This window comes from Protopterus annectens, chromosome 8.part1, assembly GCF_019279795.1.
Source record: "Protopterus annectens isolate FY-2018-M chromosome 8.part1, PAN1.0, whole genome shotgun sequence".
NCBI classification, from domain to species: domain Eukaryota; kingdom Metazoa; phylum Chordata; order Ceratodontiformes; family Protopteridae; genus Protopterus; species Protopterus annectens.
Genome location: NC_056742.1, coordinates 483,815,046 through 483,841,856, shown reverse-complemented (window position 1 = coordinate 483,841,856; position 26,811 = coordinate 483,815,046). Strand labels below are relative to the sequence as shown.

At 40.9% G+C, this 26,811-nt stretch overlaps 1 protein-coding gene across 1 annotated transcript in view; it reads right to left on the bottom strand.

The window, feature by feature from the left end:
• The window catches only part of CHD9 (chromodomain helicase DNA binding protein 9), a 2,842,495-nt gene that overhangs the window by 1,885,626 nt on the left and 930,058 nt on the right, over positions 1-26,811 (bottom strand). The window contains exon 5 of the mRNA XM_044082017.1: positions 9,354-9,500. Coding sequence (XP_043937952.1) covers positions 9,354-9,500 — 147 coding nt within the window. The remainder of the gene's footprint in view (positions 1-9,353; positions 9,501-26,811) is intronic.

Below are 26,811 nucleotides of genomic sequence, written 5' to 3'. Positions count from 1 at the left end.
GATACAGAAGAAATGGACTGCTCTGCATCAGAGTCTTCAAAAGGGGAGTACGAGTGTTGCTCTTCATCAGAATGTTCTGAAATAATGGAGCCCTGGTCAGAAGAGGGAGAATCTTCCTCCACTCTGGGTCTCTTGTCCGGAGGGGGTTGGGAACCCCTGATAAGAGTAATTAAATCCTCAGCCATTTTTAGCATCTGCTTTTTAGGCATGGGGCCTGGAGATGGGCCCTGTGCAACAGGCCTCTTGGGATGCATGGCTGATTTGGACTTAGTAAAGGCCTTAATGGAAAAGGAAGATGAGGGTCTAAAGACACCATGGGTGGAAGTGGACCTGTCCACATTAGGAGGCTCAACACTCACAGTGGCTTCGGTAGCTGTAGTCTGGGTATGGGCCGAGGCACCTGCGGTCTCGGTTAAAGAAGACACTGCCAGAGAAGTGTCGTCGGTAGTCAGGGGCTGCGTAGGCGCCTCGCTGAGAACCGGACCACGTGTAGCCGGTTTTGGCATGGTGTCGGTGGAGACCGCGGACCTCGCGTGTTGGTCTTTGTCCTTGCGTTTTTTGGACAAAACGGTAGTCGGAGTCTCCGACATTTTATAATCAAAAGCTTTACCAAAAAAGTGCTGGGCGAATTCCGCCCGACGCTTAATAGTGCGTTTATTGAAAGTAGCGCAAAAGCGACAGCCCAAGACGTCGTGGTCTGGGCCTAAACAAGGTATACAGAGGGAATGGAAATCCTTATGTGGTATTTGCTTCCCACAAGAAATACAATTGTTAACTTTGTCTGACATCGGTCTGAGGCAAGAAAAGTTTCCCCAATGGGGTACTTAGCTTTAAAGAAGACTTCGGTTTCCAAATTTTCGTAATTTCAAGAGCTGGCCGACCGGCACTTGCGAACTGCTTCTGCTTCGGGCACCGCGCGGCAAAAAAGACTGAAGAAAATGGCGTCGGCTGTGTCATATACCCCTGTCGCACTGACGTCAGGAAAGAAAGCGACGACAACCGACGCCGGACCTAGACTTTGGAATTCGGCCGACCGAGGACCTATCTGTTATGACTGCAGCTGTATGCACGATGAACATCTGCAAAGGACACTTGTACACATTAACAGCTGGTGCTCTAAAAACAGACTAAATGCTAAAAAGTCCAACACTGCTGCACTTGGCAAACAAACACTCCACCCATCTTACAGTACAGGAAACACTGCAGTCCAAAATGAAGATGTGAGAGATCTTTGAACAGAGGTAGACAACTCCCACTCCTTTGATTAACCTGTTACAACAGTGGTCATAAAATCCTTCTAAGTGGCACAGCTGATTGCAAAGGGCATTTCCTCTACATCTAAAGGAGTCGTTACCTCTCTATATTTAGCGGTGATCAGATCCATCATTGAGTACAAGGCCCCCCTTTGGGATATACCTTAAGGAAACATATCAAGCATTATTTAAAGAACCAGTAAGGCAACTTCTCACAGCACCAGTTGACACAGTACAACTTTATTGAGTGCTTTCGTCAGCATCGATCTGCTGACTTCTTCAGAATAAAAAAAAAAACCCATTCAGCTACAGCCATTTTATATTAAAACAAATCACATGACATTGAAGTTAATGGGTAATAAAAACTATTTATTTAAAGCCCCAAAACATTATAATAATAATGTTAGCAATCAAACATATTGAAACATTAGCACCGCCAATAAGCATAAACAAACATATGTATACACACTTAGACAAAATTTCTGACGTACTAAAAATAAATATGAAAAAAAAAAGAATAAATAAAATCATTTCATAAAAACAACCACCCACCCCTGTACAAATGACCTACTACCCTAGTGCATTTTATAATGAATTAAATCTGGTAAGACCTTAATTTCAAAAAACTACTTAAACTAAGGGCGTCATTGAGACCCAGAAATTTAGTGGCATTAAGTTTGATCTACCAAAACAACTCCCTAAACTCTAAATAGTCTACAAACGGACCACCAAGTGGAAACATATCAAGCAGTTGGACAAACCCCAAACGTTGCTGAAAAGAAAAAAAAAAGAGAGAAAAAAAAAAGGACATGGGTTTAATGGACTTGAGCTACCAAAAGAGGCTTGTATGCCTTGTTCCTGTATTCAGTGTCCTAAGGACTCGTTATGAGGTGATCTGTGCTTTGACATCCAAGCCATTAGGGAACTGGTAGTCCAAGACCTCATATTTCTCCACAAAATAAAACAGCACATAAACAGCAAATAAACAAAATCATGGTGGAGACGGTCTGTTACTCAACAACTAGCCCTTTGAAACAAAAGCTTTCGCTAGATCAAGCAATGTGACACACTTTCTTTTATTCAGAAGGAATTAGAAAACTGGCTATTTATGAATTCACTTCCAGTATGACTGGCATATCATTCCCTGAAAAAGGTAAGGTAAGGTCTAGGGATGAATAGTGGCAAAACATAAATGGCTACATGACCCAGCTGCCTTGTACATACTACGACTGGAACATGGGACAGTAAAAAGAACTGAAGAAAGTTCCTAACAATGCTAGCTATATACAATTCCATGAATGGGCATGCCTTAGTTGAAGTTTGGGCTCGAGCTAGCACCTCGGCGCCGTAAAAATCTACTGCCAATCATTAGCGGACCGGAGTTCCGCTGTCGCGACCCCTAACCGGGAAAAGCCAAAAGAAGAAGATCATCTCCATAGTTCCACGGAATGCAAGTATAAGACTAGTGTAGTTCTTCAAATGAGAAAAGGAAATTAAGATGAGAAAGCTGGAAGAAGCAATAAGATATTACTTACTGTTACAGTATCTTCCTTGAGGAAGATCCAGCTCTTGGATAACTCCAGAGGAACTTGCTCCACTCACCTGTTATAAAGAGACTCCACCATTTTAAGGGTCACAAAAGCAGAGCCAGGGTACAATTTGTTTACCAGGAAAGCATCCCTGATAATCAGTTCCATAGATAAAATGACCCAGGGCTCTTCTGCCTTCATTCCAGATACTTATTTACAAGTTTTTGGAGAGAACATACAACAACCAAAGGACAATGGAACTCATGAATCTTAACATTTTTCCAAATGGAAGATTATCCACATAAAATCCAGAATGGGTGAGAAAGACTCAATTTCCTTGTACAGCCCTAATACAATGGCCACAAGTTCTTGAGACATCTCACAGTAGCCAGACAGGGAGAAGTCCTAAGTCTCAAGTGAACTTGCTCAAGGGAAAGTTTATGATGCAATCTCTGTATATGGTGAGAAGGAACAAGTATGGTAACATGCACCAGCTAAAAACAACCAAAGCAGAGAGATGACTAACATCGGGTCATAGTCCATAATGGCACAATCTGAAACCTGAATTTTAAGTTACCGGTATCAGAAAGTCTGCTCTTCAAGTTTTCCCTTAGAACTAGCCAGTTCAGCTTTTAAGCATTCAAATCTGTTCCTCGTAGCTCAGCACTTGCCTAGAAACCGTTGTAAGCAATAGACAGACCATAAAGTGCTACAATACTCAACTCTCCTTACCAAGTAAGAAAAAAAAAACAGTTAGTGCCCAAATAGTTAGTGCTTAAATAAATAAGTACCTATCCAGGCATGTCCAAAAGTCAGCTCCCGGTGTCTTCTCCTGTACACCTGGTAAATCTGGGCATCCTGACGCAATGTAGCAATTGCATCATGTACACAGACAACTCTCTCCTCCTACCACCTAACACTACAAACTGTGAGAGATGCACCTATATTACCAAACTGGAAGCCAAGCTCTCTCCAGCCAAGACTGGACTAGCCAGTCAAGAGGAGAAGGTAAACACTTGCACCACACCACACACAACACAATCTTTCAAAACCTACACCAACACTTAACAGGAAACGCACATACATTCGCAGAGGTCCTTAAAACAAATCTGCCCAGAGACCTCTGAAGCTGAAACCCAAACAACCAACATCACTTAACACAACTCAAGTGACACATAACTTACAAAACCAGTGTGCCACTCAATCTCAGCCCCTAAGGCCAAACAACATATCCAGCACACTAGTCATAGGAGACTCTATAGTCAGGCACACTGATGTCCCACTCACCAGGCTAAACAAGAAGATCACGGTGAGCTTCCTGTAGGGTACCAGGATCCGCGACATAACTGACGCACTTAAGGCACTCCACAACAAGTACAAATACGACTCTGTCATTGTTCATGTTGGAGTGAATGACCTGAGACGTACCTCCCTGGACTACATGAAAAGAGACATGGAGGAGCTCTCGGATCTTGTAGCCAAAGCAAGTATGACCCTAGCCCTGAGTAGCGTCCTGCCATCACCCAGAATGATACTCCAGTACACGGACAAAATGATTAACTTCAACAATTGGCTAAACTTCTGGTGTCATTCTAAGGGGATCCAGTATCTGTCAGCCTGGAATGACATGATCGATAGGCTACGATGCTTTGCCAGAGATGGCCTGCACCTGTCATCCCCAGGTTTCTGGACACTGGCTAAGGCTCTTGCCACCCCCATAGTGCCTTTTTTAGGCAATGTTCAAATGACAAAATTACCACCGTAACTGGTACAAACAAAATCTGAGGGTAATGCCACTTGGTGCTAGAAGTCTAAACCTCAAAATGCACTCACTCGAAGCACTCCTTAAAATGGAGAATATCGACATCTGTGCAGTGACAGAGACCTGGTTCAATGCTCCAGACAGCACCCCTTCATACCACACCTTTCAGCAATCTAACCTGGACCGAAACACCAGAGGCGGAGGCGTGTCCATATTCACCAAGGATATCCACACCTCCAGGTTAATTGCCCAACATAATGCATCCGAAATTCTCCAGGTGCAACTAACACTAGGCAAGACTGCAATCCAAATTTTAGCTTGCTACAGATCCCCTACCATGCCGCAGGACTCCCACTCCACTTTTCTCAACATACTGGAAAATATCAAGGTACAACCCAATACTCTCATACTGGGAGATTTCAACTACCCCGCCATTAACTGGAAAAACTACTCATGTACCAACACATTGGCACAGTGTTTTTTTTTTTTTTTTTTTTGGAATTCATAAATTCCAATGCCTTGGACCAAGTGATCAAGACCCCCATCAGGGGCAGCAATATCCTAGACCTGGTTATTACCAACATGGGTGATCGGAACTCCACACCAGAGGTCAGCACCTCGTTGGTCAGATCTGACCATAAGCTAATTACACTAAACATCCACATCCCACCCCCACCCCCTATTAAGGAAACCACCGTAAAAAAACTTCTGAAAAGCTAACTTCATGTTTCTTAAGACAGAAGTGTCTAACTTCACCACTCCCATGCAGACTGACAAGCAGCAGTACAACTGCTGAATCCTCCATCAATGCACTGTATAAACACAAACACAAGTGCATGGACCATGCCATCCCAAATAGAACCAAGATGCTATCCTCCAAAAAAAAGAAGCCCATCTGGTGGTCCCCTGGCATTAACAAGTTCTACAACAAAAGGAAGAAACTGTTCCAAAAAAGAGTAAAATCCCAAGATTGGAAAAACTCCCATGTTATCCTCAGTAAGAATCTGAGATCCCTCATAAAATCCTCCAAAGCTAGTTACGAAAATAAAATCACCACAGATTCTAAAGGCAATCACAAGGCATTCTACAGCTATGTCAAGAATCTCAATGGCAACACTCAGTTCTGCTCAGAGCTACAGCACAATGGCACTAAACATACAGAACCAGATGATATCACCAACATCCTGGCAGATAAGTTCAGTGCAAATTTCTCCCCTCTCACCCCCCCTGAAAGGGTCCATCTTTATACCGAATGAATGCCAAGTCCCTGTTATCACGGCCACACTGGTGAAAAATGCACTCGCCAAAGCCAAAAATACAGCATCCATGGAACCTGACAACGTTCCAGGCTGTGTTCTGCACGAACTACAAAATGAACTAGCACCCCACCTAAGTACCATGTTCAATCAAAGCCTCACTACAGGTTTTGTGCCTACTGAATGGCACACAGCTACGGTGATCCCGCTCCACAAAGGGGGATCGGCCATGGACCCCGGAAACAACCAGAGCCATCAGCCTGACAAGTCTGATTTGCAAGGCCATGGAACTTATAGATAACCTGCAAACTCTGGACCCCACCCAGTTGGGTTTGTGAAAGGCAGATCATGTCTCCTAAACCTGATTGACTTCTTGAAGCAGTCACCAAAGCTGTGGATGAGGGTAAGCAGTTCACACAGCCTACCTAGATCTCGCCAAGGCCTTCGACATCATCTCCCACTCCAGTATTATTGAAAAACTCACAAAACTGGGCATAAACCCCAATGTCACGCGGTGGGTAGCCAAACTGGCTCACCGACAGAACCCACACCGTGAAAGTAGCCAATTCCAAATATGTCTCCAAATTGGTGACAAGTGGAGAACCACAGGGTTCAGTCCTGGGTCCCCTCCTGTTTGGAGTCTACTTTTCAGAAGTCCAAGCCAACACAGAGGGCTTACTGCTAACAAAGATCGCAGACGATTGTAAACTGAGGGCCATTACTGAAACCCCTAAGGATGTGGACATTCTACAAAAGGGCCTTGCAGAGATAGATGCCTCGTGTCAAACCCATGGCCTTAATCTCAACGCCAAAAGAATGCACAGTTATCCCCATTAGGAAAACCCCTGTGCTAACGAACTACCATATAGGTGGTAGTCCACTCAACACCGAAAGTGTCATACGAGACCTAGGGACACAGGTAGATAGCAGTCTCTCCTTTGACAACCAGATAGCCACAGTGGTCAGGAAATCCTTCTATGTGGCACACCTCATCACATAAGGTTTCTCATCCAGAAAAACAAGAGGTCATTGTCCCCCTCTACTCAGCCCTCATTAGACCCATTATAGAGTACAATGCCCCGTTTGGGATGTAGCTAAAGAGATCTACAGCAACTGGAAAGACCGCAGAAATACCTCACAAAGAGGATCACCGGCCTTAAACAGATGCCTTATTATAGACCACCTTAAGAAACTCTGGCTCTACTCAGTCGTATATTGCCTACTCAGAGGCGATCTCTGCCTAACATACAACGCTATGTCAAACCCAGAGCTGTTGGACATGCTACAGTTACAAAAATCCCAATCCCTGCGGGCCACACGCTCCAGAGACATTAACCTTGTCACCACAATAAAAAGAACTTGCTGGAGGGATAGGTTCATGTCCCAGAGACTTCCCATACTCTGGAACAAGCTGCCCATTCATGTCAAACAGAGCACCACATTGGCCCTGTTTAAGAAAAATCTGGACAACTGGATGGGGAATAGGAAATTTACCCCGGGCATCACTTCTGTGGCTCTGCTTGATGGGGGCACAGGTATATAAATTTCTAAGGGGCTAAAGCCAGGGAATCTTTATGGCTGAGCTTGTATAGGCCCTGGGGCAGATAGCCTAGTACCTACCTAAGAAACTATGAACCAAGCAATCAGTTTTCTTTCTAGACCATGAGCTATGAGGTCCGGAAAAAGTTTCACCCAAGCAGCTTCCCTTCCACCTGGGTCAACCGACCCAGCTAAGTCTAGTGTAAGACATGAGAAGGCCTCAGTTCCAAATGGGTTACCCTTCATTTGATCGACAGCCCATTTGACTGAAACCCATTTGATCGAAATTACTTTTGACTGACTAGTACTTCAGTACACTTTAAAGGCAAACAGCGATTTGTCCCCTTCCCCAATGTGGTGTGACCCTGGAGTTGGTATATATAGAGAGGGGGTGGGGGTGAAGTTCCCCACCTATTTTGATTTAAATACTGTATGTTTTGTGTTATTTTCTTCTTTTAAACGAAACTAGGTGGGGGGGGGCTTTGCCCCGCCAACTATATATACTAACTCCAGGGTCGCACTATATTGGGGAACGGGACAAATCCCTATTTGCCTTAAAGTGTACTGAAGTGCTAGTTGTCAGTCATATGAGCTGCCGATCAAATGAGTTTCAGTCAAATTAAATTTCGATCAAATGAAGGTAACCTAGTTCCAAACATATGGCTGGGTGGACTGGAGGGACCACTCCATGGGATCAGGTTGGATATATTGCTGGTTGATCAAATGAGAGCTAGGATGCAGCAACACCCCCAAAACGCACCCTCAAGATGAAAGCCAGGGCTACATATCCTCTAGATCACTGTTTTTATTTGCAGAGGCACAGGACTGGTGACTGCCCGAGCCCTCTTTTACTGAGTATGAGCTCAGCACATGGGCGTACCAGAATGCCTTTTCATCAATGAACTACAAGTTTTCAATTACTGACTATCCTCGTGATAGCAAGGTAGACTAGCAGCTTTGTTCCTTACTATCTCTGGAGAGCAAGGGCTGAACTGGTAACAACTGCAGCTACGCTTCATGTCATGCTAATTCGCAAGTCTGTAAAGACAGGTCTAGGCTAGTTACTGCATAGCCATCAGGATAATGGAGCTAAGCCTGTGCAATGAACAAGAGAATGTTTCACTTAATGCACACCATAATCAACATCTGTACTTTGGGAGCAGCAAAAAAAAAAAATGTGACAATGCTGAGGGGCTAGGCATGATTACAAAGTTAATGGATGACCTCAGTGTACTGTCTGGATGGCGAAAATCTGAATCATTTGCACTGGAGAGACTGCTTCACCTCATGTTCCTCTCCAAGACAGTAAAGGCAGGTCCTGGTTACTAATTCTATGTCCAGAGTGATACTGGATTTTAAAACTAGGTATAAGGGAACTCTTAGACATCCAAGATGGCTACAAACTGCGCAACAGGCTGATTACAGCACTCCCATTGCGAAAACAGAAATTACTCTAGAAAAGTTTTGGGTAAAACTCAATTAACTGGCTAGTAATTAGACTGCCTGAATGTCAGCAAAGAAAGTGAAAGAAAATCAACCAGAAAAGGAGAAGAAAATGCTCTGTCTAGCAAAAAAGCAGTTCAGCAGGCAGTTCGGCTTTAGTACTGGCTATGGCTTTCAGTAACTTAACGGAAAGAAAAAATAAATGCTCTCAGTAATGTTTAAAATAAGCGAGACACTGGAAGAATAAATGAACTAAAATATTCAAAACCTTGAAATATAGAAGATGTTGTAAGCAGCTGATTAAACTGCAGAAAGCAGAGGTGAAAGGAAAAAAAACTTTCTGAGCATGATGCTTCTCAAGGAAAAGGTGTTAAAAACAACAGAATACATTAGAAACTACTTATATACTTCATGCAAGTATCCACATTTAAAAACCCGTTTCATAATATTAGGTTGAGTAAAACAAGTGAGCATGTGCCTTTATCTGTGGATATGTTTACACAGATCAGAGTAGTTTTAACAGAAGTGGAAGTGCAGTGGAAGAAAAATAACTTACGGCTACATTACTTACCACAAACAACTGCAAGGGCTGCTCAACAGGTAGAAGTGCTTCACTCTTTCGGTTTTTTGCAGATAATTTGAAATCATCATCACATGTTTTAACCTCATGTTCTTCAGCATATCTTTGCCTTTTCACTTGCCGACTAGATCTTCTTTTCTAAAAGATACACAAGTATTACTACTACAGAAAAATGTTTTACTGAGTGGTTTGTCTGTAAGATACTTTACCCCCTTTGGTTTGGGCAACAATAAAAATTTTTATAAAAATGCTAAAACACACGTGTTCACATTACACAATAAAACAGATCTCTCAAATAAGTAAAATATATTATAAAGCACCTTAGTATCACATTGTATGTACCTGAGAGCTCAGAACTACTATGCACAGCAACTTAGCAAATAATAGATGCTCAAGTGGCCCACTTGTAATATTACTAATTACTGGGACTTCTGTTGCAGAAGCCCTAATGTCCACCCAAAGTTTCACAGCTTGGCACTTCTCCCTTCGGACTGGATGGACACCTACTCTCCTGGTCTTGTGAGACATCAACACATTCCCAGAATAAAGTGGGCATCTGCTTATGTGACAGAGAAGGCCCCTTCACCATGCACTCTAAAAGGAAAGGAATCAAGGAGGGCAACAACACAGAGGACCTGGACTCACCCAGTCTATCCAGATTCCAATATGCTATGAGAAGGAAGTACAGGGGAAAGGAGTTCAACAAACAGGAGAGTTCTTACCCCAGCCCCAAGATGCACAGAAGGGAAACTTGTATTGCCAACAGTGATTCACCCAAACATCTGCTACTATGTCAAGTTCTTGGACAACTGTACTATGTTCTTTGTAAGCATTGCGGTTGCAGTAGTACCAAGCTCAAGCTTAAGTGCCTGAAATCTGTACAAATTAATAACAACTATACAGAGTTAAAAGACAGATGTATACACACATGCACAGAATTACAACAAACGTTAAAATAAATTAAAAAAAAAATAATTCTATTATCAAACAAATAGGAATTTAAGACCCATTTAAAACCTGCCAGTACAGTAGAGAGTCGATTATCTGAACTAATTAGGACACTGGGTGGTTCAGATAATGAAACATATAACTGAACCAGATACAAAACATGTAAAATAGTTTTTTTCTGGAACGCAGGAATACACTTTTCAACCATTCAGCAATTCCAATGGACAATAAAGAATATTTTTCACACATCAGTTGGCTACAAGCTCAAAAAACATGTTCAAGCAAATACGTACAATGTTTACATATTTAGACTTTATGATTTTATCTACTCAAAAACTTAGAAAGGCTGGTTCTGATAATCGGCGTTAGGATAATAGACTCTCTACTGTACTGGTGATTCCTTGAGCCATGTGGAGATTCCAAAGTAAAGGGACCTGTTAACTGAAGGAGCAACAACAAGAGGAATCAGGATTATAATAGGAGATCATAAGACAATCCACAGAACATAACCAAAGTGATGGAGTAGGATTGTGCATTAGTAAAAGGCTTCTTAAGTAAAAAAAGACCAAGGTTATGAAGGAGAACATAGATTAGAACAACCTTGTAGATAAATCTGCTGTCTAATGGGAAGCCAGTGAAGGGCTTGCAAAACTGTAGTAGTTTGATGTTAATACAGGACTCCTGTCAAAAACCAGGCTGTAAAATTCTGTACAAGCAGAAAGCATGTAAGGCCGGAGTCAGACAGAGCAGCATAAACGCTGTTACAACAGTCTTAAGTGTGAGGATAAAGCATGGACAATAGTTGGAAGATCACCAGGAGGAATAAGGTGCTTGATATGGATGAAGTTCATCAGATGGAAACAGGACGACTTGACAACAAAAATATGGTCCTTAAGAATTGGTCTGTAATCAAAAATAACACCAAGATCACACACATTCGACACAAAATTAAGTTTGCCACCCAACTCCCTAATGAGATGGCAGCACTCACTAAGTACCGACATGACAAAAAAAAAAAAAGGGACCAAAAACCCAAGAGAAGGAATCTCGAACATTGCTCTTCTACTTTAAACCTTTTTTCCCCAGTGGAGGGGGGGGGATTCAAGCCCCACTAGCTTATATATATTAACTCTGAGAAAGCCATACCACAGAGAAAAGGGAATATCCCAGGAAATGGTAATTTCAGACTTAGTGCATGTAGACCATTTATTTACTTATTTTTTGGCCGTTTAGACTTGTGTTTCTGGACTTGCTCCAGTGAATCCCAACATTTCAAATGGTTACCTTGCCACGAATACATACATACATACATACGTATATATATATATATATATATATATATATATATATATATATATATATATATACACAGACATACATATACATACATATGTGTGTGTATATGTGTGTGTATATATACATACATACATATATATATATATATACATATATATATATATATATATATATATATATATATATATATATAGTGACAGAACAAATATGGAGGAGTCCCTCAGTGTAGCATGCATCTTCAAAACAGTCTGAGGTATTGAGTTTAAGCCTATTACTGACTAGGTAGTCAAGATTTTGAGAAAGGGATGCACTACCCGTGCAGACACAGAATCCTGAGGGAACGAGAGGTGAAGTTATTAAAACATCAGTGTAACAACAACATTGTAGACCCCTTAAATGAATAATTTCACTCAAGGGCAATAAATAAATGGTGAATAGTAAAGGACAGAGAATGGAGCCTTGCCGTACCCCACATGTGACAGGATACAGTAAGGAGGAATTGACCCATTAAATCAATCTATTCATATCACTGGACAAGTAAGATGGAAACCAAACAAGAACAAGGCCAATGACTCCAAAGTAGTGCTCAATGGCCCACCAAGAAAGACCAAAACTGAATTAACATTTAACTCGCACAACTGGTAGGTTATTAAAAACTCTTGTGAGAGCAGTTTCAGTACTCGGATGACTTTAAAATCTGACTGAAATGGATTGAGGAAACCTTCAATGCTCAAATGACACTCTGGCTGAAGCTACACCACTTTATCTAGAACCCTGTCAAAAAAGGAAGGCTAGAGATGGAGCAATAGCAATGTCCTCTCACTTATCACACAGAGCATCTAACAAGAGTCAAAAGCACACTACTTTGGCATCAGACTTAAATGGGGCATCATGCCAGGTCCTGCTTGATGCAGGGTAAATTGGGGACCCTCTCCACCAAACTGGCTGTAGTGACTTAAGGCCATCCTGACATACCACTGCAGCATCCTCTTATATAACCTCGCCAGGCGTACCACAAGTGCAGAAGGCATGTATCCTAGCACCTCCCACAATTTCCTGGCTTTAATATAATATATTGTGCTAGGATCTCCAGCTGATCCTGAGAGAGGAAAGGCCTTCTAATTACTGGCATCCAAGAAGGTCCCCAGGAAAAACACTCTCTTGCACGCCATTAGATTTGACATGGAAAGGTTAGATGAAACCCCCAAGGTTTGGAAATTATAAGTTATGTACTTACCATAACTTGGTATCTGTGTTGTCTTCTTTCAATCATCTTCATGATAGGGTCATGGATCCAAAGCCTTGATTTCTACAGACTAGGCTCCAGGTCTCTTGCTCCTCCCTCTTCCCATAATGCTCTATCCTGTCCAGCCTTCTCAGATTGAGTTTGCTGCCCCCAAAAAATAAACTCACACAGGAAGAAAAGGGAAATTACCACATAAAGACCAAACAAAAAGAACCAGAGGCTCAAACCGGAAACAGAGGTTCCCAATAATTTCTGAGATCAGCCAGAAGCCATAAGGAGGGGGATGGCTGGGAGGGGAAATGAGGAAGAATGAAAGAAGACAATACAGATACCAAGCTATGGGAAGAACATACCTTATAAATCTGATATTGTCTCTCTCACTTTTCCTCACGAATGGGTCAGAGTTCCCAGTTACAAACAACCCTTGGGTGGCCTCATGGAAGGATATGCCGGAGCACAGCAGAACCAAAAAAAGCCCGGTTCCTGGAGATAATGTCCAATTTGTAATGAGTTACAAAAGTTATGAACTTTAGACCAGGTAGCTGCAGCAAAAATATAATCAATGGAGGTTCTGGAAGAAAAGGCTGATGACGTAGGCATAGATCTAGTTGAGTGGGCTTTAGGAGGGCAAAGTAATTGAAGGCCACTTCTGGAGTAAATAGTAGAGTTGCAGCTTGTTATCCATTTAGCAAGAGTTACTTTTGAAACTGTTGGACCAAACGGATGGCTGAAAAGGATACAAATAACTGGTCCGTCTTTCTAAACTGTTTTGTCCTATGGAAGTAGAAACGCAGTTGTCTATGGACATCTGAAAGGTGCAGTAACAACTCTCCCTCGTTAGAAAAATTGGGGAAGAAAACTGGCAATTGAATGGACTGATTCAAGTTGGCTTCAGTGGCCACTTTAGGCATAAAGAAGGGTTGGTATGAAGGGAGACTACTGTTATGAAAAATAATGTAAGGAGGTTTAATGGACACAACTTGGAGCTCCAAACTCCTCTTGTGAGAAGTGACAGCTGCCAGAAAGACAGTTTTCCAAAAAAGAAATTTCAAATCACAGTTACTGTAAGATTCAAAGGGTTTCTGTGTTGGACCTTGGAGAACAATTGTGAGATGCCACAGAGAGGAAGGGTCTTTATAAAGAGGTCAGAGTAGAAAAATACCCTTCATAAAAGCTTTACATAACCTAGACGTAGCAGAAGAGCCAAACAAATTTCCAGAATGAAAAATTGAAAAAGCAGCCGACTGAAGATTTAACGGTAGAAAAACTAGTATCCTCCCGAAAAAGGGAGGCTAGAAAAGTCAGAATAGCAGGTAGGGAAGCTGAAAAAGGATCAATGTTCTCCTTGCCCACCCAGTAAGTGAACCTCTTAGACTTGCTTCTATAAACCTTTTCGGTAGAAGGTTTTTGGGAGGCCAACCCAATCTCGAACAGGGGAAGTAAGCCCAGACCTCTGTACAATCACTGGAAGTGCAGAAAACAAGCAGTTAGTTTGAGGGTGCACAAATTCAGATGATAACCCTCTGAAAGGTGAAGGAGGAGATCTTGTTTGGGTTCCAGTATCTATGGAGGATATTTCAGATGAAGCACAGATGACTCCTGGAGTGTGGTCTATTTTGATGTGATAATACGCATCCTGTAAGTCTATTCAGCACATCCAATCATCCTTCCGCAATAGCAGTAAAATGAACTGGACCGTGACCATTCGGAACTTCACTTTCTTTAAACACAATTTAGACTGATTAAATCCAGTATAGATCTGAGGTTCCTGGTTCTTTGGCACTAAAAAGAAGTGAGAGTAAGCTCTGAATCCACCTTGTTCAGTCGAGACCTCTTGGATGACTCATTTTCCCAGCAGTTTTTGACTCTCTTGAACTGCACACTCCCTCGGATTGGGTGGGGACATCATGGAGTTTCTTTTGGGTCTCTAGCAATTGAGGGAAAAAGGGAATATAATATCTTCTGGATATGACTCATAGTACCCAAATGTTTTTTGTTAAAGAGGTACAGGCATTTGGGTGCAGAGAAAATTGGCCCCTGGCTGCCTCCAGAGTTGACCAGTTGGGGCAGCACTTCAGGAGAACTGAAAGGGCCTGTCAGAGAAGGGTTCTCTGAAGCACTGATTTTGCAGTCCCCTTCTGCCCTTAGGGCGGTGTCTAGTACTAAACTTCCTCCTCTGCCCCTGGAGGAAGTCTCTCCAAAGTGATCCTGAAAAGCCCCTTGGGATTTCCAGAACCAGGTCTTCTTGCCACCTCATTGGTTCCTTGAGAAGGTCTGCTGAGGGGTAGAAAACTTGAGTCCGATGGCAGACAGGGTCTTCCCTTCCTGCTCACTGCAGGTAAGGGTATCTTTAACGGAGGGCCCAAACAAGATGGAGCCATGAAGGACACCTTGAAGGGTTCCATGAAGTCGCAGACCCTCATCCAGGCATATCAGCTAACAGAGATGCCTGAGCCGGCTGCCCGTGAGGCACCCTTCGTGGAATGGGAGATATGCCTCATGGATGAATTCAACAGGTAAGTGAGAGTACCCTGTCGGGGAGACACTCTAGAGAGGACAGGAATAAAAGCTAAAATATGTGTGTGTGAATGAAAGGGAGGATAGAGGAATGGTGAGGATGCAGGGAGTAGAGTTGGCGAAGGTGGACGAGTTTAAGTACTTGGGATCAACAGTTCAGAGTAATGGTGAGTGTGGAAGAGAGCTGAAGAATGGAGTACATGCAGGGTGGAATGGGTGGATAAGAGTGTCAGGAGTGATTTGTGGCAGACTGGTATCAGTAAGAGAGTGAAAGGAAAGATCTACAAGAGGGTAGTGAGACCAGCTATGTTATATGGGCTGGTGACGGTGGCATTGGCAGAAAGGCAGGAGTCAGAGCTGGATGTGGTTGAGTTAAAGATGTTAAAATTTGCACTGGGTGAGACGAGGATGGGCAGGATTAGGAATCAGTATATTAATGGGTCAAGCTCAGGTTGGACGGTTTGGAGACAGACTCCTACCCAAGTAGACCGAATGCTGTAATTAAATCAAAAGGTGCTTCAACAAAGCATTAGTTTATGGATGTGCACACTTATGCAACCAGCTTATTGTAAGTTTTTTATTTTTTATATTTTTTCCCTAACAGATTTGTTTGCTTTTGAATTGAATTGTACAGGTTATAGGTCACATTAAAGGTGGGTAAAGTTTTGAAATGATTTACTGTGGTCTAATTTTTTATATCACAAAAAGCCTGGCATTTTAACAGGGGTATGTACACTTTTTATATCCACTGTAGGTGCACCAATTGGATCCAAAGAGAATCTGGGATCCTGAAAAGTTGGATCCGAGGGTCTCAGAAGCTTGGAAGGTGGCTCTGAAGAAGCATGTGAAGGCTTGTGTGAGCATTTCTTTAGGTTCAAAGGCCCTGCCACAAGTTTGGAGGGGGTTTGAGCCCCTGGAGAAACAGATTCTGCAGGCAAAAGTCCTTTAGGTATTAATTTATTTTTCCAGTGGGCTACAGCCCTGGGAATGAATCCCTCACAGATGACAGAAGCAGAATGAAGATGTTGAGGGGCAAGGCAATACATGCAACTATCATATGTGTCAGAATGTGGGATTTTGTGCCCAAATTCTGCACAACGTTTGAACCCAGTTGGTTGTTCCGACATGGTGACTGGAAGGGCTAAACTTACACACAAGCGCACACAGGGAAGGGAAGAAGGAAAGCCCAACCAGAGAACAGGCACATACCCTCACACATATACACCCACAAAAAGTACTGAAAACAATACACCCACTACAGGTACTGAAAACCAGAAACAATAAAGCTTCCCCCCCCCCAGCTAGTAACCTAAAGTTGTCAAGGGGAAAGGGCCGAAAGCCCAGAATAAAGAAGCAGACAGCAATACAAAAAAAAACACCATTCAAAGGACTAAGGGAGGACAGTAGATAGAAAAGAAAGGCAATAAATGCAAACAGAACTGGTAGGGCCGAAAAATGTCTCACTACAATCCTATGATTCGAGACTGAAGGAACCACATCTGACACCTCTGGCGGCAAACAAAATCTGAGAAGGCTGGGCAGGGTACAGCATTATGGGAAGAGGGAGGAGCTCGAGACTTGAAGCCTAGTTTGTAGAAATGTGGCCAAGTCTGATCCAAGGGTAGGATCCATGACCCATTCCTGAGGAAGAATGAGAGAGACATCAGATCAACTCATTGTGAACTGCACAGTCATTCTCCACCTACTGAGATTCAACCTGAATCAGGTGGTCATCCACCTAAGGGGAGATATGAATACCATTGGTTCTGCAGTATGCAACTGCTGGAGCTAACCACTTGTGAGTACCCTAGCAGCAGTAGCTAAACCAAAAAGGCAAAGAGGTAACCTGGCAATGGTAGCCCCCTACCTCAAAATTGAAGCACTGAGGTCCTTGTGGATTGAAACAGGTAGACAGGCATCCATGAGGTTCAGGTGATCATCAGAGCTTGAGCAAACAAATTATAAAAAAAGAGTATGCAACATTAGCATTCTGAATTCTGCACCTTTAAGATGGTATTCAGTCAGGAGAGGTCCAAAACAAGCCTTCCATGGGGCCCAATATCCTAGATTCAGGGGAAATGAATGGGGTATAAAACCACCTGCCTGCCCCTTTTTTTTTCAATGGGTGCTCTATCACATTTTTCTGAAAATGATCCCTTAAGAGGAAAATGTACAATACTCTCTTGTTTTTTTTTTGGTACTGGAGGAATGCATGACATTTCTTGTTTTGCTCAAAAGTAAAATATCTACCACTGGGAAACCAAGTGTAGTGCCTAGTTTTCTTTTGTGATATTTTGTCAACTTCCTGAGAAGTGGGCCAGAAAGATCTCTTTTCTGGGAGTGATGGCAAGGAGTAGAGGAGGTTCTAGTGCAGATTTGGGTTGGTGGGGGCAGTTATACTTATGGCAGCTCTCTTTGTGTGGTGTGGTTCAGACAGCTCCCTAGGTCTCCTCTTCTGGTTTCCCTTAGTCATTTTTTTTTATTATTTTACTTGCACCTTCCTCCTTTTGCCCTTTTACCTTAGTCCTATCAGCAACACTGGTAAAATAAATCCTGTCATATGTCAGGACAGGCAGACAAAAAAATTGCACAGTCTTCCCATTCTATTCCAATCTGTTGAACATTCCTTGCTTTGGGGCTGCTAAGGATCTGTGACTTGGCATCACCTGGTAGTGGTCGAAACCTCAGTCAGGCACATCTGGACCAGGAGGGTTGTGGACGCTATTCCCCATAAAAATTTACGGTACCCCATCCACTAGTCCAGGTTCCTCCTGAACAGTGCCACAGAGGTGCCCTGCTTTAATACTTACATATACTAACAGACAAAGCGTAAATCAACAAGGAGTACTGCAGAAAATAAACCAAACGATTCAAACTGAAAGGCAAACCAGATGCTGTGTATATTTCCAAATATCAAATTACCACAACATTATCTTGAGTTACAGCATAAGCCTGAACTCCACTAATGTCAAAATGGTGTATGATACTACCCTCTCTTACACACTGGTCAACTCTGAAATACATCACTAATCAGAGATTGCACAGTTTAAGCAGTAGTCTTCATAGGTTCATAAGAAATGACTAGGCTACTGACCTGAGCATCCTTACAAGCCTAGCCACTTAAGCCCAAATGATTACTAGGTGGGAGATATTAATTGTGCCGTACTAGCACTTAGTACCCATGTCTAGGATAGCTATAGAGACAATGCCCAGCAGAAATTTACGGTTTCTCATCCAGGTGCGCTTAAAAAGAGTCACAGAGGTGCTCTGCTTTACGTGAACAGGCAGACTATTCCAAAGGAGTGGCAACATCTGAGAGATGCAGCTCTCTCTCCAACAAGTCTTGTTAATGGTGCAAGCCAGGTTTAGGTCTCTGGATCGAGTGTCCCTAGTCCCATTTAACTTTTGTATGTGTAGCATTTCCATATTAACAATTTTTTCCATTTACATGCATTTTATCTTTTCTTTCTTTGTAACTATCATCAGTCCACCATTATATAAATTGCTGAATTCCTGCCTTCCCTTAAACCTCACTCCTCCATCTCCTTAACATTATTCTGCACATACTGTTCACACAAATTCCATTTATTCCTATGTAACTTGCTCCTTCTCTTTTCTAACGATCCCTGTTCCAGTTCTTTTATCACTTTTATATTTAATACTTTAAATACAGGTGGTTTAGACTTTGACTTCCATTTTCTAGTAATTGTTTTTTCTGCCAGGCAAAATAATTAAACTTAATGAGGCTTTACTATATCTAGACAGTTCAAATCCTGTGTCCTAGCTCAAAAGGATAATTTCCTTAACTGCTAAAAATTGCTCACCCACTATTTCTGACAGAGTACTCTATAGGGAATTTTTAAAATCTGTCAACTCACTACACTCCCAAAACATACATTCCCAGTCAAATCTTTCTTCCCCATCACACCTCCAACATTTGCTATCTACCTTAGGAAAAATTCTTGTAAGTCTGCTTAGGGTATAAAAATACCTAAGCAAACATTTCTAAGTAACCTTCTAGACATATGCCCTCCTACTGTCCTCCTGTACATTGCTTTTCTAGTCTCTCATCCCAATCTTTTCCAACCTCCTCCGATTCTTACAGTTATTTAACAAACTGAGCTACTGATCATGCAATATTTTATATGCCTTGCAAATTATCCGTTTTTAGCAGCAGCTTCTGCCCTAGATTTAACTAAAAATTCCACTAGGGTAGGTCTTGCATTTAAGATTACCCTATCCCTTTCTTGCTATAATCTGATATCAGTCCTTGGTAGGGAAGGCAGTCATTAGCCTGCAGTCAAAAGGTCTTCTTGGCCTCATCCCACTCTATTACCTTTCCCTCCCTAGTTATTTCCTCCCAATACCTTGGTTCCTTTGACAGTTTTCTCCAGTAAATTCCAGTCCCGTCTAGTCTATTTTCTGTACCCCTACTTGTAGTCATCCCTACTGGCAAAATTCTTCATTCACATGTTGGTTTAGTTCTTAGAATACTTTCTGCTACTTTAGGAACATAACATTCTCTATGGTTATTAGTCTCCTTAAGACTATGCATCTAAAATCCCATTCCCTCTATTTTTTGAACTTCTCATCTGCTTCATCATCAACCCTTTCCATTCTGAATTATAACCTTCTGCTTGTGTTATACATGAGCTATAACTGTGTAGTTTTAAAATAAACTATTCCTTCAAATCAGGTCATTCTAAAGCACTCTGTTCTACTGGAAGAATCAACTTATCCCAGTTAACACCTGCCCTCTTCCCCGGAGATAAATTCCTTCAACTCTTTACTGTTGTCCACAACTACTCCTCTAATTGATAAAAATATGCTTGACCAATTTACAAAACTAAAGCAACTAAAACATTTTCACTGCTTGAATCTTATTATCCATGTCCATAAACAAGAGCTTCCAGTTTCTCAGTTTTCTATCTTTTGTTTAGTCTCTTCCCCATAAACTTACCTGTCATAATGGAAGCCTTTTTAATCTATACTCAAAAATAGTTCATCTTATCGTGTCCCCATAAATATGGCATTACTGAAGCAATTCATGCGTGGGTACACAAAACAAAGGCTACAGCTGTAAATTATATTTACTAATTTTATATCCTGAAATGACTTGAAACTGTCTCAAAATGTTCACAACACTGTGACATGTCCTTTTCTGGATTTATCAGGTACAAAATATCATCACCTGTAAATAAAGCTAACTTTTCTCAACTGTCATACCAATTACATCCTTACATTTCTGAGTATTTTCCTTGCAAATGGTTCTAAATATAAAGCAAATAAAGGAGAAAGAAGCCCCTTCCCGATTCCTCTGTTGAAACACAACTTATAAGAAAAGAATCCTCACACTTTAATTTTTGCCTCTGATCCTTCATATATCCTCCTAATTAACCTTATTATTGCATCAGGGAATGTAAATGCTTCCACTGCCCAACTCATAAAATCCCAGCTTACTGTCAAATGCTTTCTCTGCATCAAGACCCACCACTACCAGTGGAACTTTCTTACACTCCACTTTCCTCTGGATCATCATTGTCCTATTAATATCATCAAATGTTTGCCTCTCCCCCACAAAAGCATACTGATCAAGACCTACAAATTTTAGCAAAATCAATGCCAGTTCATTAGCTAGTATAGACAATTTTCTAATCACTGTTTTAAATTGAAATGGGTCTATACGAAGCTGGGTCTGGTGGGTCTTTATAGTCTTTATGTAATATAATCACCATCTTCCAAGATGTTCGAGCTTCCTCTCCTTTTAAAATACTACTAAACAAAATCTACCAGATCTTTATAACTTTCTTTCCTCCTAGCTTCCAAACTTCCACGCAAATATCTGTTCCTGGAGACCTTCCCAAAGATTGATTATGCATCACTATTTTTCCCCTCATCGCCTTTTATCTTAACTGTTAGTTGCTGACCCTCTTCCACCTCTAACCTTGGCATCATTAAGTCTTCCATAAATATTTACAATTGTTCTCTTTGATTTCCACACCTCTGCTTTATGCAAATTTTCATAAAATTTCTGAAATATCTTTCATACTACAGGATCTCTTGGTATTTTCCTTGTTATAGGCTCCCTAAGTTTAGTGACAACCCTTTCTGCTTTCCACTGCCTAAGTCACTGTGTCTGTAGTTATTAGCAAAAAATTGCTGCTAAACAGCAATCTTTCTAAACTCATGCATTTTATCCAGACATTCCCTTATTTTCTCTTTTGCATTCTGCATTTGTGCATCTTCTTGTTCTGTGAAACACCCCTTATTCAGCAATACTTTAACCTTTGTCAGCCCTTCTATGCTACTCCTATTGCTTCTTAAACATATATCTTTCTCTTTTACTTTTACCTTGTTTTTGAACTCCATTTTTATTTTATCTCACCCACTAACTACAACTTTAGATGATATTTCTATCAGCCCTAATTTGTTTGTGTCTTTCGGCTTTTCCCAGTCAGGGGTCGCCATAGCAGAACTCCGGTCCGCTAATGATTGGTAGTTGATTTTTACGTGCCGAGTTACCAGCCCTGACGCACAACCTTCAACGAAGGTACGACCATTCACACATGTCTCCACACAGAAGACGCTCTAGCTAAGAATCGAACCGGACAGCGTCTTACTGTGAGGCGACAACGCTATCGCAGCACCACCATCGCGAGTTTACTTCTATCAGCCCTAATAAGTCTCAAATATTCTCCACTACCCATTCTTAAAATCCTCTCTTTTTAACAAGACAGGTGGGAAGGCAGAAGTGTCTTATTTTTTCATTAACCTGCATTTTTATCTTAGATTTTTCAGTGCATAATCTGAAAGTTATTTAATGTATGTCAATGCTTTCAACTAAATGCACATGCTTGTGACAAATAATTTATATCCAGTCTAGCCCAGTCACTGTACCTCAAGTCACATCTTCCATACCAAATACTTTAATAACCTTCTTCAGAAATCTACCATCTTTTGTTACATTTTCTCTTCAGTGTCCCCCTAAAACATTATCACTACTGCAAATCAAGTTCCAGTCCCCACCTATAAGTAATATTCCCTGCTGAAAGACAATTATTTCTCCCCAAATTTTCTTAAGCTCCATAATAGCAGTTTTTGGTAGTTTACATGCCAGTGTAATCCTCCTGTTATGCCAACAGCCCCTTACTTCCCCACATACACTATTACTGTCTTTTTTCCCCTCTTCTGTTACTACTGCAGCCCTTTAGCAATTAGTATAACCACTCCCCTTTTCCTTTGTCCCTGATATTTTGCTGGATACCCATCCTGAAATAGTTTCTTTATCAAATTCACATGCTCATTTCTTTCCAAATGTGTCTCCTGAAGCACTATTTGCACTCTGCATTTCCTAATATAAGTCAATACTCTTTCCTTTTTATCTTTACCTATAAGGCCATTTACATTCCAAGATAATATGGATAATGTAGCCATTATGATAAAAAGCTCTTGTCCCCACCTATTATACGACAGTTTTTTTTTATTTGCATTTCCAACTTTTATGTTACACACATACTTACATTTAGCAAGCTGATCTTTTACACAGTCGTTTCATTTCATCATTTGAACCTATGTCACATTTTTCAAGCATTTTTGTTTTAATGAAAATCCTTAAACAAAAAAATAAGTAAATACTTTGTAAGAACAACCCCCCCCCATCAACTTAGAACACACACACACAAAACTATGTACATCTTCAAAATGAAGGCTAACCCTCCACATAGGAACTGCCCCAAACAGCTGCACTCACATGCTTTACCTAACCTAAAGTTAAGGTTACCCATTCTAATGTGCAAGCTACAGCCTGTGCTCCCACTTACACTGGACAGCTGTCTGTTCTTTTCTTAACTCAATTCTTCTCCCAGATGTAAAAAAAAAAACAGCTTGCATGTTTTCAGAAAACATTAACTATTATCCCTAAGAAAATGTGCACTGGCTATCTTTAAATAAAACTACATTGTTCTTTTAAAGGCATTAAAGTATTAAGGCTGCTACCTGCCATTCACTGAACTGCTTGCCACTGTACCTTTACATTTTGCATTTACCTTAGTAAAGGATGCTCAGCATTCATAAGATTACTGGGTTGCACCTGCAAGCAGCTCGTCTCCATGTAAGAGTAGTCAGCGATGAATCTTTGTAAACTTCACTTAGAATACAATGTACAACTACCTTCATCTGCAGACTTCTTGACTCCAAATGAACATCTGTTAATGGGAAAAATTAAAAGCTAATACCTTTGCAGATGCAGTAAACATTTTCATATATTTCATTACTTATCTTATTTTTCAAGCCTACTTGCTTATAAAAATCACTTGTTTGTAGCTTAAACCAAGGGTGTTAATCTAGACATTCACCCTTGTAAAAAAATAAAATATCTTAATTCTACATATAATATAATCAGTGCACTTTTACACCCCCCAGCAGCCCTTTCTTCTCGTTATACTGAAAAGCCTATATGTCAAACATCTAAAAAGTATTTGTTTAATATTTTTAACACAGCAGTCAATGAAAATACTCTTCTGTCTTTTATATACTCCTGATTAAATACCACACAAATCTGCTTTACTATATATAACATGCAGTTTATATCATGAAATATTTTCTACAACTACTAACAGAAATTAAATTTGTACTTAGTTACATTTTTCCCTTTTAGCATTCTTATAATCATTTATGACAATGTGGGGTATATGCTTCACTGTAAACCCACAAGTTTAATAGTCAACAGTCCAGTCTTTCAGACACTTCTTACAAAGCTATAGTTCACAAATGTGATTGCTGCTTTACATTCCCCCATTTATTCACTAATTTCAGTGCTGCTGGTCTTCTTGTTCATCTCCACCTCCCAACACAAGACTTTGGTTCAAGTCCACGGTATGTCTGATTGTTCTGCTCAACTCCTGTGCCTGTTTTTCCTCTCAAGCATTTTCCTTTGTCACACTGGAAAATGTTTCACTGGCAAAGTCTCTCTCTGAGCTTTACTGCTGAAAGAATGAGAAACAGAGCCCCTTTCTGTTTGCTGGCTCACTTTTTGTTAGATATATATTTTTTTCTATTTCATCTTTAGCCTGTTCTACATGCAAAAATGTATTTGATCCTCCAAGAAAAAAAATATTCTGAACACAGCTGGATACAGCATCTTGAATCTCATTCTCTGACTGCTGGGATAAATGTGCTTCTCTTCTACCTTGTGTACAGTGAATAATCATTTCCCACAATCACTCTGCTGTCTCCAACTTTTTATAGTTTACCCTTATGCAACGGTTTCATCAGGATCAACTCTTCATGCTGGTGTGATTGCATCTTTACTAATACAAGTCTTGCTTCTTTTCCTCATGGCCAGGTTTGGGCATACACCGGATGTGCCCTTTCAGTTTAAAAAATCCTGCTTATGGTATTCCAATCGGGTTGCTTATTTGTGCTTTCATAAAATTAATACAGTTTGTTCTTTCCAGTTTCTCTGGTACAGGAGAAAATCTTAGGTTTTCTCTACAAACACTGTCTTCTAAAACCATTTTTTGAAAAAGCTCTTCCTGAAAAGTCTCATATTCGGCCAGCCTTTTCTCCATTTTAACATCTGTTTTTGGAGTTTTATCTGTCCATCTGAACATCTAAAGCTTCTTCAATTTTTTCCAGACTTTTGTTATTTTCAGTATTTCACTTATTTTAACCACCTCTGAGAACATCTGATTTATTTTTCCTCTAAATTACTGCAAGCCATCTCTTGTACCAAAGATGAAACCTGAACTGCCATTTACTGAACAGTTTCTGACAGTGTTTTGTCTTCACCATTTCTGGTTGATTTTCTTTGAGGTTCTCTAAATTTCTTCTTGCTGGTATTCAGGCAGTGTACCTGTGAGTCAGTCAGTTACTCGAGCTGACAACATCACTTGCTCTCAGTTCACAGAGGGAGAGCTAACATTAACCTGATGATTAGTGTGCAACCATCTTGTAAAGTCCAGCTACAAGATTCTTGCACAGAAATTTGTGGGGCTACTTGACCATACAGTAGCCTATAGAAATTACAATAATGTTGACATCTTGTAGCCACCGCAGTGAAAACTTCAAATCTTTGTTTAATTTTATGAAACTTAGTTTTTTTTTCATACCTTGACCCCATTCCTAAGTCAGGCTGCAATTTGAGTTTATGAAATTTTAGTAATAGTTTCTCAAAATGATACTTCCTCAATGGGAGTCCGAGAACAAAGTGTCCTCACTGTAAGAAGGAAGCTGACCAGAAGAATGGGTTTGTGGTGAATAGGCTGAAGAATTCTCATCAGAATCAGATTTCTATACTTCCTCAGGTGAAGATTCAAGTTGTCTTTTCCAACAGGGGAGGAGGAGATGAAAGGAATGAGAGGTTGGAGACTGGAATAATGGTTAAGGTGTTTACCTTGCAGACATACTTCTCCACTTCTTACTGTGAAAAATCTGGACAAAGCCAAGTATAATGGGGGAAACAAAGGCCAAAAAATCGGAACAGTTTTTTTAAATATTGCTGTTATAAATGTAGAAAGTTGCTAAAACAGCAGAATTTGCTTTAGCATGTATTTTCTGAAGGATATAAAGTCTGAAACTCAAATGAAAGTCATTATTTAGCAACTTTGTTTCTCAATCATTTTCCAGAAAACTGCAAATTTTATGAGGAACAGACCAAAAATATGAAGCCAAAAATCTGGACATTCTGTGAAAATCTGGACAGTTGAGAGGTATGCTTGCAGATAAAAGGTACAAGGTTGGACTCTCACCTTTGAGAGGGAAGTTGGCTGGGCTTAAAATGGCTGACAAGGGAATCTACTCTAGTACTTCCCAATGAACATAAGAAGGGGGTTCCAAAGACAAGATGGCATTATATAGGCCATGTGAGAACTCCACCCATTCCGTTCCTGAGATGTCTAAAATGGAAACACATTTTTGCTTTCCTGTTTCTTTTCCTTAGAGGTAACACCTGCTCTAATGAAGCAAGATAAATCAGATTCCTGGCAATATCAATTAAACTACTGGGCACGTCTTCTCACACAAGAATTTGGGAAATGCCTTCCAGTCTTTCTAAAGGTACCACTCTTGGTTCCCCCCTTTCAACCATTTCGGTATGAACAGTTTAGGATATACAAGAGTCAAACACCATACTGGCCCCCGGTGGAGTCGCAGTAATGGGCATCTGTAAAGGAGACTGACCTACCATGGACTCTTGCAACATCCCAATGGGTGTGTATAAATGAAACTAGGCAGCAGACAAAGTCCTAGCTATTTTGAAATCCTGAAGGGAGCAAAACAATGCATGTCCACAGCTAGATTTTAAAACTTCGAATGTTCTAATAATCAACACGTTTTGAGCGAACGCTAAATATAGCGAAGCTGCAGAACACAGAATTCTTTCCTAGGGAAAGAATTTGGTTTGCCGGTTCTGAGACTTCACTATTTTCAGCGCTGCGGTGGAAA